Source organism: Montipora foliosa, chromosome 9 (assembly GCF_036669935.1).
Source record: "Montipora foliosa isolate CH-2021 chromosome 9, ASM3666993v2, whole genome shotgun sequence".
Classification (NCBI taxonomy): domain Eukaryota; kingdom Metazoa; phylum Cnidaria; class Anthozoa; order Scleractinia; family Acroporidae; genus Montipora; species Montipora foliosa.
In genome coordinates, this window is record NC_090877.1 from 48362722 (window position 1) to 48377891 (window position 15170).

Here is a 15170-nt window from a genome sequence, read left to right on the forward strand (position 1 = left end):
GATCGCAGAAGTGTGGAAGAATGAAAATAGGGCGTGATCACGATTCCATAAAAATCTGACCCCCAACTATGAAAATTATTGTCTTCATATACAGCTGTTTCGAGAAAGGCTATTGTTGGAAAGAAAGTGCAAAAGTTCACCCGAAAGTCCCAAAAGGTAGAGCGACCTTCATAGGACCTTGAAAAATAAACGTGAAAACAACGTAAACAAAAATGCAAAACACTTAATTGGCCTATCGAACAAAAACAAACTAGCGCGAATTTTCATTGGCCTAGCGAACGCGGATGCAAACAGCGTCACCTCTCCATGGAACTTTCTGGAAAGCGATCGGCATTTCGCTTTGACATCATTTGAAATGCAGTAGTGATTGGGCAATCAAACTGTTCAATGCCCATATTAGGAGTTACTTTGGCGGGAATAAGGAGAAGCTTTGTTTTAATCTTGCCAAACATTATTTCGTGAAACAAATTGCGAACACCTCTTGAAGGTCGTGTGAAAGTCGCTCCATTATGCAAAGTGTTCGGTTCCTCAAACACGAAGACGTGGCGAAGGCGTGGTGCCTTAGGCAAATGCAAATGATTTATCAATCAACCATGGACGCAACTGAGCTCTGTGATAATTTGTGCAATGAAAATGCCCCGTATAGCAATGTGTCCGTAATATGTCAAAATGTTATCTGACGTTTTTAATCTCCATTACCTTTTCCTCGTGCTAGAAATATACTTTAGAGCTTCCGTCTCTGTGCTGCTGCTTGGTTGATTAATCAGTCGTGCTTGCATGAATGCGAACAAAGGCAGTGCGTGAAGCGACCCCTTTTATAGGGTAAAGACTTGTTTCCATATCTCAACATGCCCTTGGACGTGAGGGGCCTGGAACAACAAACCTGAAACAACCCAAACTCATACAAAAATGCTAACCTTAGGCCTAAACATTATCTTAAGCATATTGTTTAGGCCTAAGGTTAGTATTTTTGTAAAGGTTTGGGTTGTTTCAGCTATGGTACGCCCCTCACGTCCAAGGGCACTTTGAGATATGGAAAGAAGTCTTTACCCTTTTATAGTGCGTCTTTGTGTTTAACTTCAACATTTCAAGGAAAAGTAAGCGGAAAGTGCCATAACATAATGACTTCTTTTCTTGTAAGGTTGAAACTTGAATATCAAAGAAATGTTTGTAAACAGTGAACATCGCTATATCAGAAAATGGTAAAATTTTCTTGTGTTAATAAGGAAGGAGTAGTGACTGTAGGCCGAGTCTAACAACCTTTGTTTTAACAACATGGGCTGAAAATCGAAACTTGTTATTTGGTCAAAAGCAACTACAGTACATTTCTGAAAAACCAAGAAAAAAATAACCAATGAATTTTACAAGAAAGATTTACAGATGTTAAATTTGTGGCGAGTTGTTTAAACACACCGTCTCCAATTCCAGTTATCGCCAAACACCTTTTTCCAAAATGGCCGCCATTTCGATATTCTTTTGTTTTTATTCAAATTAGACCTTGATGCCTCGTTCAAGGCGATATCTTCTTTTGAATTTTAAGCTTAAGTACAAGGCATCAAGAGCGAATTTGAATAAAGCAAAAGAATATTTAAATGGCAGCCATTTTGGAAAAAGGTGTATTCGTAGCTCCAAGATACAGAAAAAGAATCTTTCTGGTTTCTGTTGATGCACTGACATTTATTAGCCATTTAGCGTAATATATAGATTTAGCCAAGCCTAAAAGCGGAGCTCCCAAGTTATTCTTGCAGTAAATTAACCTGACTTGAGCCTGCGATCCAATCGAAACCCAGTACCTGGGTTGCCCGCGATATGGTCACGTGAACTGGTCACATTGCCATACATGGTGCTCCGCACTCGCGCCTTGGGGCCCTTTAAATACCTAGAATCCCACAGCAAATAAATTAAAGTCTAGTCATCGTTGTCGTCAGCTATACTATATTTCTACAACCAGCGAAAACAGCTACTCGCACGTGCCCTAACATACTCTCATTTTTAGGCTAAGCTAGCTAAATCTCTCATAAATACAAGCAGAGGACTCTACTTAGAGAAGGAAAATTGGGGAATAAACCGCTGATCATAAAATCTGTGAAACACCGTCGTGTATCTTAAAAATCAATAGCACCTGAAATGTTCAATTTGTAGGCTACAAACACTTAAAGTTCTCATTACGAAGAATTTTTTTTATTTCCCCATTTTTAAGGTGGCTTACTACAGTTTTTCGAAGAAAAAAATCAAGATTGTGAAATCGTTAAAATTAAAGCAAAACTGTCTCTTCTGAAGTGTTAGTCACTGCAATTGATGTAAAACTTAACTAACCCAAACAAATAAATGCAGGGGAAAATGTTAAATATAGTGACTGAGGTCCTGGAGGGGGGACTGGAAACTAAACATTTTAAAGGGCTTTTTCTCAAAACTTAGCCATACGATCAGGGTTAAAATTTTGGGGATTAGTAAACAATATGAAGGCGAAACCGTCGAGTTTCGAGTTTTCCTGGTAATTGAAATGGAACTGCGGTAATCTGGCGCCAAACAACTTATCCAAACCTTAAGAGTATGAAATACAACTAGAAAAAGCAGACGTGCTGGCGATAAAAACTAACGCCAATTTCAAGCTACTAGCACTGCAAAGTTGAAGAAATACTAAATCTATTGGAACATAAAATGAAGCCTGAAGCGAAGTGACGGCAGAATGTTGCTGAGACAGCAAATATTAGCGTTTCATTTCCTTACAAACCAATAGCGTCTTACTACTGATTGTTCGACTAAAACGTCATCCCAGCTGTAAACAAGAGGAATGAGGAATCTTTCACTAAAACCACCCATCAGGCTTTAATGTGCGATGCATCGTTGGAGAAGCTACTGAAGAAGTACAGGTACCTCGTCACCTGAGGAAAAATTACACGAAGCCACGTTTAGGAGCCACACAAGAAGAAACCAATACTTTAATTCTAAGCATGTAAGTGGAGATTAAGAGGATTTCAATATGATACCGGTTCACATAAGAGTTCGATCTCCACTGGTAAGAGAACCTAAAGGAGGATTTATTTTACGAGGATTAACATGAATTCCAGTGTCTCTTGCAATAACTTCGTTGCAGCGAAGAGGTGCTGCTCAAAACAAGTTGACTGCACAGTGGAGTTTGGAGGTCTATAGTGCACATTCCTTCTCAGAGAAAAATACGCTCGCAAATCGAAGACGGCTAGATATAAATGGATGGACTTCCTCCTCTGATGTTGTTGCCATTTATGCGATGAATGCAATACGCTCAGGATAACACCAATTAGAGTTAAGTCATGTTTCGTTAAATGCGAGCAAATTAAATTACCGTAAAATTCCGGTTAAAAGCCCTGGGCTTATACAACTTCGTAAGGGTTTTGGGTGGGCTTATGAACGGAGGGGCGTATATCGGGGGGGGGGGGGGGGGGGAGCTTAAAAGCGGAAAAAAAAAAGCGTTCCGAAATGAGCCACAGCAGTGTTGATGGAAATAAATTTTTAATTTATTAATTTTTAATTAAACTTTCAAGCCTCATTATGAATCGAATGCAATTCAATCAAAATCAAAACTTAACAACGTGAACGTAACCTGAACGCAACAAACTGGAAGCTCAGAGTTCATCCTCGGTGTCACTGTCTAGTTCACGGCGGCGAGGCTTCCTACACTTAATTCTCTCAGTTATTATCGTTCCGCATTCTTTCCAAATATTGTGTTTGAAGTAGTACAGGGTTCTGCAAGAGTACTTAATGTTAAGAAAACACGGAAAACTAGAAGAGGGGACTAATATCCGGGGGGGGGGGGTTATAACCAGATGAATTTTTTTTTTTCGAAGTAGATGGGCTTATAACCAGGGGGTTATAAGCAAGGGGGCGTATAACCGGGATTTTACGGTATTTGTTTAGCTGTGGAAGACATTTAAACCTTGCCTCTTCGTTAACTTTCTCCCTTGAAAGAGCGCTCGAGTTTGAGAGGTGGCGTGACTCTTCACGCTTACGCAGCACGAGTTGCCGATTTTCATAGGCCACAAACAAGCCGGGATTCCATTTATACGAGCGATTTCGCGTCTTGCTTACACAAGCCGAGGATACGAAAGATGGGCATTTCGCGTCTTATGCAAGTCGCGGTTTCTGTATTTTCGAGTTCCTTTTCGCCTCGATTTCAAAGCCAGAGTCCTGGTGCTCACCCATTCAAATGGAAATGAGTTTTGTATTTTTATAGAAATCTAATTCATTTTCATGTCAGTGGTTGAGCACCAACTTGCAAATTGCCTAACATTCCTCGAATGAACGGCGCCATTACGGTTACCAACCACTCAAAGATAACCTTTTTAAACGGGTGATTTCATCTACATACTGTACATCAACACTAAGATTAAAAAAATGATCTTTTGTTGTTGTTGTACTGAAGCTATTCTATCGGTTTTCTCGTATCGAATTCATGCATGCTTCATGGCAGCGCAGATTAAGAATATTGCATCATGTGATTGTCATTTTGAGTAATGGAATTAGTGATTAATAACTAACACAATACCTGATGAACGGAAAGATACTACACTTTCATTGTCAACTGTCCTACTAGTCATGATAGCAAGCATTGTACGCTCCAGGCGACGTGACTTTTTGACGAAGAAAATAATTAGAGCAATGAGGATCAAGCACACCAGTGCAACTGGCACAGCCCACACCACAGGACCCAGGTCGCTCACGCGACTGGATGGGCTGGGAGCTTTTCCTATGGATAAACAAACACCAGTCATGAAACACACTTAACGATTATTGAATGGGCCCGGTGGAAACAGTTATGTTTCATCTTGGGATGCTAACTTTGTTTGACGGGAGCGCCGTTAGTTACTTAACGTTTAAGTTCCTTGAGGACGGTGCCTACTAATTCAAAGGTATTTTTGCACGGTTTATGAATATGCGGGAAAAGCAGATCTTAACAAGTATTATTGAAATCCAAAAAGAAAATTTGGGGTAACCACGCATTTTTGAAAGATAATTAAAATACGAAGCAATGTATGGCGTTTTCTTCCAAATTTGCTCCTAATTATCTCTGAAAAATGAATGATTACTCCGAATTTTCTTTTTTGGATACCAAGAGCACTTGCTGAGTTCTGCTTTCTCCGCATAGTTTTAAACCGCGCAAAAATATCTTTGTATTAGTAAGCACCACCCATAGGAAACGCGAGTATCCCGAGATGCGCAGAACGTATGCGCAATAACAATAGTAGGCACATTTCTGGCTGGATTTCACGCAGTGTGCAACAACTGAACATGCAATTTCCGTTCAGCTGCAGGTCAGTGATCTCTCCATTACAGGATTGTTACGATATGGAACGCCACCAACAATTGCGGTGACATTGACATATTCAGTTCCCACGACCTACTCCCGTCTGAGCTTGTAGCTCAGTCGGTAGAACGGCGGTGATCTATGTTGAAGGTTGTGGGTTCAATTCCCACCCTGTTCAGAGTTTTTCTCTGTCCTTGTGTGGTTCCATTTCCGTGTGTAGGGCTAGCGCTTGCATGGTTCATATGGGTAGAAAACTAGCACTTCACATTACTCTCTAATAGTTATGTATAATGATATTAGGTTAAGTTAATTATTATTTATTATTCTTTTATCCTTAAATGGATTTCAAGAAAACCCTTGAGAAAAAAAGACTTTCACAGGTTTATATTTTAACAAAATCATTCATTTGTTTTTCTATACGATATGTATGATCCCGAGGTAGGCACTTTGTTATGTTTTACCAAGAGTCCCCATATTTTCCAAGGCGAAGACGAGGAAACATCAGGACTCTCACAAACGCAAAGCCACCTGCTCTCCCGAAATATAAAGCAACACATAATTATTGTCAGAGGCATGTGACCGACAATCAACTAATCATAGTACCGTTTTGTTAAGTGAATGTCTACTGTTCACGTTCAAAGGTACACCTTATTTATCGTTGGCAGTTCCTTTACCCTCTAGAGGGTATTCTCCCAGGAAGCCGACGGTGCGCTCATTTTACCCCCCTCTTTCCATAAGTGCTCCGTTTTAAGGGTATTTAAAGCGACTTAAGCTTCACTGAAAGGAAAGAAGTCGAAACAAGGATGTGAGATCCGGGGATTGAACTCGGGACCTCATGCACCAAGGCCGCGCACTAACTGACTGTGCCACCCTTGCTCCTTAAAAGCAAGTTCACGTGATTCCCTCTCGCCCAATCAGAAAAGATGAAAAATCATGAACTTTGACAGTTGGTACATAACAATGCAACCACACTGTTGGGTAAAAATACAGTCCGATCTCCCAGGGGTACAAGGTGAGTAGCGTGGGTGACGAAGTGTTCAAAGCGTTGGTCTTCCACCAATATGTTCCAGGATAGAGTCCCAGAATCGGCGTCATCCATTTGTTCTCGAATTGTGCTCAGAGATGTTTTGCAGAGGGTACTTCAGTTTTCCCCAATCCACAAAGAGAAAGACTCACACTCAATTTAAAAACGAAGCCGCACTATAAAATTAAAGGGATGGCTTCATGCTTTGCTTTTGTTCGAATTCATTCAAGCACGACTGATTAATTATCCAAACTGGTGATAAACAAACAGCAACACAGAGACGGAAGCCCTAAAAATATTTCTAGCACGAGAAAAAGGGACTGGGGATTGAAAACGTCAGATAACATTTTATGACATATTACGGACACATTGCCATAAGGGGCATTTTCATTGCACAAATTATCACAGATCTCGGTTGCGTCCACGGTAGATTGAGATGTCATTTGCATCACGCCTAAGGCACCACGCCTTTTATAGTGCGTCTTCGTGTTTAAGGGTGTTGGTTATAGGAAGTAGTACTAGCACGTTACCCTGGGAGTAAAGTCATTTTCAATCTTCCTAGAAAAATCGGAAGAGGAAACTAAGGTGACTCTGCTCACCACCTCGAGATTCTTAAATTGATGTCTCATCCAAGGAAATGGATTTAGTCCAGTTTCGACTAGTCATATTTTGCGTATGGTTAAACAGAGTGGCAGCTTTGAAGTCTGAATTCCCATGAGTATTTTCCTACGTACATCGAAAACAGAAACCTATGAACTTTTGTGTACAAAAAAAAAGGCGCTTGAAAAGCAAGAACTATCTCGAGTTCAAAGGAAACAAATTTTAGTTATAATTGTGTTTTTTTCTGAAAATCCGTACTTCTTGTTTCATTTTAATTTTTTTTTGGCGGTTACAAGAAACACTTGAATTTTTAACGTAAGCCCAACAAGGAATCTCGATCCGCGCAGAGAGCAGTGTCACGGCCTTACTCTATCCTCTTTTTCTAGGAAGATGGAAAGGGTTTAAACCTGCAGGGTACTAGGAAGTGTGAACGCAAATGCAAACACAAAAGCACTTGTTTCGCACATCGACGGTTGACTTCGAAACCGAGATGGTTGCCGAGATCGGGTCTTTGCGAGAAAACGTCTGGTCTGCCACTGTAATTGTTTGCATTTTTTACCGAGTCCATCGCAAAGTATTACATAAAGAACATATCCACAGAAACAACGCCAAGTGATTTTGGTTTCCTCAATAAATGAGCTTCAACCGCTCGGTTTGTCGTTAATAATTCTGAGGACACCACATAACGCCGGAAAAAAAGATTGGTGATGAAGACGCCAATGAAATGTATGATGCATGTCATGTGCCTATTAGCTTCTGGTCCAAAAACTGCAAAAATATGAAAATGTTTCTCATAACGTAGGTCCTCATCAGCATAAATATAATATGAAGAAACTAACTTGGACATACCCGAAACTGTGCTGATTGGTCCGTAGCATGATTCTGTTGCACAGCGAACTTGAAAAGTGTAATTTTGTCCTGACTTCATGGAAAAGCTGTCTTTCCACCTTATCGTCCACCGAGTTTTGTTCGTGTGAGCTGTAGGGACGGGTTGGTCACCATTTGGACCAAGTACTACAATCTCATAAAACTAAGGAACAAAAAAGGATTTGAATTTAAGTGTACCAAAATTAACTGAAGTATTTTCACTTTAAGATAAATTTCTCAACTTTTAGCAAACACATTTTGCCACTGGGCATTTCACTTCTTATAGGTTGTGATATCTATCTTAACCCTTTAAGCCCCGAGGGGTTCCCCATTGACGAGTAAAATCGTCTGGCGTTAGACAGAGTAAAATCTATAAGTGCCATTTGGCACTATCGGGGCTGAAAGGGTTAAAGGGGCACTCACGATCACGCTAAATTTGCTAAAATCTAAATTAGAGCTGTAGTTCACACGGACAACATTCCTGGCAACCCACAGAGCAGATATAAGAGCTGTTTGTATTTAATTTTTGACAACTTTCTGAAGATACCGTCTCCAAACTTGAAAAACTTGCCAGTTGTTTCAAGTTTCAATCCATTTCCATCCTCTACATCCTTGGCTAGTAGCTTCAGCGCACTTCAATGGTTATTGGCAACAAAACTACAGCATCATTTTTTGGTCTTGATTGATGCAAAGACATCTTTTAGTAATATTTTAAAAAATACAACCACACTTTTGAATTTTCGAAACATGTTCCGAAAATTCAAAAGTGTGGTTGTATTTTTTAAAATATTAGTAACACTTGTGCTATCCAGACCATTTGGAAAAGACAGCTTTTAGTATTTTGAAGTTTGACTAAAATAGCGTGACACTGCCCCTTTAAAAGGAAAAAAATAATTGAGTTAAGGCAAACCTTAAAAATGTCTACCAACACATGGTTTGATAAATCCTGTGTAGTTCCAATCCTTTGTGGGAGCAAACGGACAAAATTGCAATTTTAAATAAATCGGATTGGAAGTTGGCGCACACAAGCATTAGGTTCTTCTGCCAACCTCTCGTGTAAGGAACTAAATTTTTGATCCAAAAACCCTGAATACCATCTGGGCCAGGTGCTTTCCAGTTTGGTAGCCCTTTTACCTGATCGATCACATCTTCAACAGTGATTGAGATTGGGGCTTGCTTTTATAAAACCAGGCAGAGCGCTTACCACTTCCCGTAATCATTCTGCCCCCGTATTGCTGTCTCACGATTTTTCCCCAGATGTCGTTCCAGAAACTTCTTGCTTCCCCTCCATGTGGACGGGGTAGGGGGGGGGGGGGGAATTGCATCTTCTTTGTTGCCCTCAAGGTACCGGAAGAACTGCATTTCTTCTGACGCGAACCAACTTGTTTTGTTGGAGCTGTTCAACCAGAGTACCCGGCGTTTCACTTTGGTAGAATTTTCTGTTTTAGCTGTTAGGGTTAGGGTTAACCCTAACAGCTAATCCTCTTTTCTTGATGTTGTACTTTCTCTCTTATTATTATTATTATTATTATTATTATTATTATTATTATTATTGATTGCGCTACAAACCTCGATTTCATTACTTTTCACACTGACAGGTTTACTCCAAGTCAAATGAAAGCCTCCCTCACTGCCTTCATTTTTTCCAGAAACATATTGGACTGCCAGGCTTGTGACCGCGCCAATTTTGGGGTCCTCCACTGTAAGAATTGTTTTAGTTTCCTTACTAAAGATGCCATTGATGACCGCCTGCACAGCGATAGTGTAGCTGTAGCCGCAAGGAAGTGTATGGTCATGGTATGGGTGAAAAGTCACCGTGCTGATCTCTACACCACAGGAGGAACATGTTATGGCCACCTTATAATACTGAAAAGCAGAAAGGCGTAAAAGAGGTCAGTTTTTTATAACTCAATCAATCAGCAACCCATTCTCCAAAATGGCTGCTGCAAATTTAAATACGTTAAAACTAAAAACCTATACCAGCACTAAAAAGAGCCCCTTCACTTTCGTAACCCTGCAAAGTTTCAGCATATCAGGTGTTAACTCAGTTGAGAAAACGTAATTTGAACACTCAGGAGTATGACTGGGAATATGGCGCACAGTACTCCCCTAGTCATACAACGATTTGCAAATTTGTCAAGTTTCAACTTAAATAAATCTTCGTACGTTTATTAAAACAAAGATGCTCTTCCTGTTCCTGATATCAATTTTAGGGCCGCCATATTGGAGAACAGTTTATTGTTTTGCAAGGATTTAAAGGAGCAGTGTCACGCTATTTTACATTACTCTGAATACTAATAATTTTTATTGTATCCATGACGCCAAAACAATGATGTTACAGGAAATTTTTACCAAGTACTGTTTTAGAGAACTGGAGGCATTAATTTTTGGTCTATAACTGAAGATGGTGACGAAAGAAGCGGTTCAAATATGAAAAAAAAGCCTGTTTTTCAATTCAAAATTAATTTGGACTCTGTAACAATAATAATAATAATAATAATAATAATAATAAATAGGGAGCTTAAGCACGCGCGTTTTTGAGACGCGGACGGCAACCGAAAGTAAGCTGTTTCTTTATTAACTTGCCTTCACGCAACCACATTTATATTGATAAGTGTCTTCTCTCCATTAGAGATAATTAGATGCTACAATCATAGCCTGCGAATGCAACCGCCTCTCATCGCTAATCGCCGCTTGGGCCGATCAAAAAAAAAAAGGCATCGAATCAGAACAGATTTAAAAATCTGTTCTGATTCGATGCCTTTTTTCAATGTGCAATACAGAGGATAAGCGTGTATATGAGATTTGAAGCAGAGCTCAGTTTACCGTTGCCTACCCCTTAATTATGGAAGTTTGGAAGAGGTAAAAAAAAGCGAAGACTATCAGCTGTTTTAAAACCAAATTTAAAATGTTTTTTTATCACTTCCGTCTAACTCTACATCCTCCGCCAGTCCTCTCAAGCATTATGCCCAGGATCGAACGCAAGCATTAAACAGGGAGAAACCATTGATGCGAGTAGTATAGCTTTAATTGATATTTAGTAAAGTCGACAAATAATGCGTCGACGAAGGACCGGTTTCCTTACCTGAACAGAAACTCTGGTTATCGGAGAGTTCCACAAGATATGAACCAGAGTAGGCTTTTCGGTGTCCGACACGGCAACCAAGTTACGAACTTGTCCCACTAAAACGACAAGAAAAGTGTCACCGCAAGTCACGGCCTACGGAAGCTACATGTAGCACAGGTCACTTTTATTATTTTCATGTTTGGTGTCTATGCAGATATTGGCATACTGACAAAATACGTTCAAAGTGAAGGTCTTTGTTTTAAGCATGATTAGATTACTTTTCTATCACCCTTTGCGGAGAAAGTTTGTTGTTGGTTGTCTTCTATGTCTTCCCAAAATCCCCGAAATCTTTGCATGGGTAGTTAAACTTAAAAAAAGTGCAATTAGTGTTACCTCCAAATTTTGCAGTTAGTGAAAGTTTCACTAAATGCGGAAAGTGTACTCTAAATTGACGGCATATGATTGATGCGAAATGTTATATACGGTCATATACGTCTTTTGAATAGAATAACTGCCAACTTTTAAATTTTCAAAGTAAGTGCGTTCGAGCTGTCCCTTTTATACAATCATTCCACATTTCAACTGAGCAGGATCGTTGTGATGCATCACATGGCAGTTTAATCTAGACCAAGACATCACCAAGGTAAGAGAGTGAATCCCCCCCCCCCCCCCACCATTTTTAGACATGGTACCCAGTTCTTCCACGGATGTTACTCGCGCGTTGCGTGGATGTTTTCGAGGAGGATTTGTTTATGTTTCTTTTCTTTTCGTTTCAAAGCGAAGAAAACAATTTCTAAAAATTGGCCGTCGTAGTTCACGTTTCTCGAATATGCAGAATGTGGTCATTTCACGTTGTTGTTTTGTAAAGAAAAGCAAAAAAATGAACAAAGAATTATAACCAACGCTTACACAGCCATTGTACTCGTTGCCGTTGTCGTTGAGGTTTGCTTATTAAATTCCCTAAAACCAGATAAACGGCAAAATAATGAACAACCAAAGAGCACAAAGCAAACGAAGGCCCAGCCGAACAAAAAGACAGCTGAGAGTGCAGAAAACATCTCTGCTACGAGGCATCTTTTGAAAATCAAAACATATAAACGACTTTCACCACATTTTCCGCCATTTCTCTCAGGTAGTTTCGAGAAAGTGGCTTGGGCAGTCCACGCATCGCGCGAGTAACATCCTCGTAAGAACTCGGCACCATGTCTAAAAATAACTTAAGAGGGATTACCTTGGGTATAAGGCCTATATGGGGGATTCACTCTCCTACCTTGATAATTTCTTTTCTAGACGCATCACATGAATCATTTTGATAATACTCCGGAAGTTAAAATACTCGGCAATAATCTTGTCAATTTCCAAGGAGCGAAGACAATACATTGATGGAATGTCACAACTCCGAAATAGCGAAGAGATCAAATCACATATTCTCCTTTACATTCCCACCTAATCTCACGTAATCTCCTCCTTGCCTCTGCATGGTCATGGTCATCGAGTAGCGATGCTAGGAAACTTAATTTTTCATTGTATGGTGTTAAAACTGTTAATAATACTAATCGCTTTTCCATGGCTACTATTTGATCACTTTAGCTATGTAAATTTCTTTGTCATAAATTTTGTGTTTTGTTTGTGTGTGAGCCTGATTATTAGATTTAAAGTGGTATTATTGTGATCCCCCTTGATAAGCCTATTGTAGGTCCTTTTGGGGCAAACAATGTCAAATATGTATAAATAAATAAATAAATAAATAAATAAATAAATAAATAAATAAATCACACATTGTTGCAACTGACGAACCAAGGACGAAATGCAAGGCTCTTTCCTAGAAAAAAAACAGCTTTTCACAGTTTTTCTATGCTTTTATAAGAAGCATTAGTTATATTTATAAGCCAAATTTTGAATACGTAAACACAACTTCACTTATAGTTACCTCGAGGAGAAAAAAACAGCTAAAGAAACACTAAGTATGCGCAAAGGGAAGACAGACGCGATGTTTGCTCTGGCCATTTGAATACCTTTTGTACTTATATAATTATTCAGCAATACGAAAACAAACATCAAGCTTATATTATTTCATATATTTGGATGTTTTCCAAATATTTATCTTTAACTAGGCTTCCGAAGAAGCGTCAAAGGGCTCGTTATTTACTAAATAATTAATTTCATTAGTACGTTAAATTACAGCACGGAAAGTACTTTGAACGACATTTACGCACTCTTTGTCTTTGTAACAGAAAGCTCACTCGTTCGCTTTCTGATACGTCAAGAACTCGTACGTAAATACCGTACGTGAGCACATCCCATGAAGTAATATTTAACAATTATTTGCCTCAGGCTCAGTGAATATTGGTGAATATTTACCGAGACGTAGTCGAGGTAAATATTTCCCAGTCAAGCTGGCAGAGCGCCACAACAGCTTGCGCCAATTACTGCGGCCTCCTTTTTTACCCCCCCAACCCAACAGAAGACAGACCACAACACCGGGAACTAACGTGCCCTACTCTTAGCGACAAGTGTGTGGGTTCTTCTACGTCCCACAGGATTATAGACATTGAAGAGTTGTGAGACGGGACCTCCGGCTTATCGTCCTTATTCGAGAAGACTTGAAAGTCTAACCATTTGCAGATGTAGTTACAAAGGCAGCACTTTCTCCTCAGTTATTTAAAGACCCTGCGTGTTGGTCCGGCCGGAGTTGAACTCAGGACCTCCCGCGTGACAGTCCGGTGCTCAACCAACTGAGCCAGCGGTGCGCGAATAATTGTTTTAGTATAATTTTCAGTGCGAATATCAAGAAAGTGCAAAACAACGTGCTGAAACACGATAAAAAGGCAAGAAAAGTGCTTGCTTAGCTTAGAAGCCGCGCCTCCAAAATGTTATATTCAAGGGATAGTGCGGTGAATATAACACCGAATTCTTATATTCGCCGCTGAAAATTATGCCAGCAAGTGTCAGAGGCCTGGTGAGTGGTGCTAAATATAAGCGTGCACTAACTGTGAAACTTGGGCTATGGTACTCGTCGTAGAAAAGAGAACCTAACACACTTTCCTTGTTCCTTGTCACAGTTTTTGTAATTCCCACATAGCGGGAAAGTGACAAGAAAAGCAGATTTTAAATCGATGTTTATTTTATCCTCCTTGGTTTCACTGTTTCTTTCTTCGTTTGATATCCAATCCTTGTCCGCTGTCTCATTTTGACCAGCTGTCGGGTTCACATTCAAACTGTTACATACAGTGCACGTTTATTCCATTCTTAAGAAAGTTTATCAGCAATACTGGAAGAATTAAGTGAGATGCGTTTCACACTCATATAATACAACTACAGCAAAACACAGAAAGCAAACCCAGGCTCGCTTCGGGTCACCCACAAAGGGATTCAAGTTAATCAAACATTCCCCCAGGATCTATTGAAATGTGCCTTAGTGTAGTGGTGATGGTGATCTTCTAACAAAAGTAAACAGCACTCAGAATATACCACAGATGGGCGTTGAAGTCAGACTAAGAAAGGCAACATACCTGGAAAGAAAGCTGAGATTGTATTGCTTTTTCCAAAGCATGATCGATATCCCGCAGAACAGCGAACTTCAAAGGAATAGTTTTCACCTGCCACCAGGTTTTCATTGTCTTTCCATCTGAATGTCCAATGAGTTTCAAGTCCACTTGCGTACGTATAAAAAATGAGTCGGCCACTATCTCCACGCCTTACTATAATCATGTAGTACTAAAGAACCAAAAAAGTAAAGTTCTTTCTGGGGATGCAAGCATAAGGACAAGCAACATACCCTAACTCAATAGTGTTTCAGATCATAAGAGTCTAATTAGTAATGAGTCTAATTAAACATGTTTAGTGTTAAAGATCGTACTCTTGTTGCTTTAAAATCCATGGTAGTTTACCAATTTTCTTGTGCGGGTTGTAATTCCCGTTATATTGGCGAAACTAGTCGCCACTTTTCTACCAGGATAAAGGAACACACGGAAAGCGATAAAAACACGCATATTTTTAAGCATTTCAACACATCTCCTTTGTGTAAGAACGAATACTCCCCTTCGTGCTTTAGTATTCTGGATTCTGCCAGCAACTCAATTGATTTAAAACTCAAAGAAGCTCTTTATATAAATAAGATCAAACCGGAACTTAACAAACAATTGCAGCATTACAACACTTTTCTCACGTTTTAGTTTACACCTCGATGTTACGTGTCACGCTGTAAATAGTACCCGCTTTTGTATCACGTCATGTTGTAATAATTTTTTCATCTACCCGTATACCTTATAACTGTTCACACTTAGGAACTCATTAAACTGATGATGGCATAAGCATGCCGAAACATG

The 15170-nt window shown here is 39.7% G+C and overlaps 1 protein-coding gene across 2 annotated transcripts in view; it reads right to left on the minus strand.

Moving 5' to 3' along the window:
* Positions 1-1659: 1659 nt before the first annotated feature.
* Positions 1660-15170, minus strand: part of LOC137970072 (tyrosine-protein phosphatase Lar-like) — a 40868-nt gene continuing 27357 nt past the window's right edge. For both annotated transcript variants that reach the window (XM_068816543.1, XM_068816542.1), the window contains 6 exons: positions 14355-14559; positions 10861-10958; positions 9345-9641; positions 7758-7938; positions 4526-4726; positions 1660-2885 (listed from right to left, as the gene is read on the minus strand). In XM_068816543.1, the coding sequence (XP_068672644.1) occupies positions 2857-2885; positions 4526-4726; positions 7758-7938; positions 9345-9641; positions 10861-10958; positions 14355-14559 (1011 nt within the window). In that variant the 3' untranslated portion in view covers positions 1660-2856. The remainder of the gene's footprint in view (positions 2886-4525; positions 4727-7757; positions 7939-9344; positions 9642-10860; positions 10959-14354; positions 14560-15170) is intronic.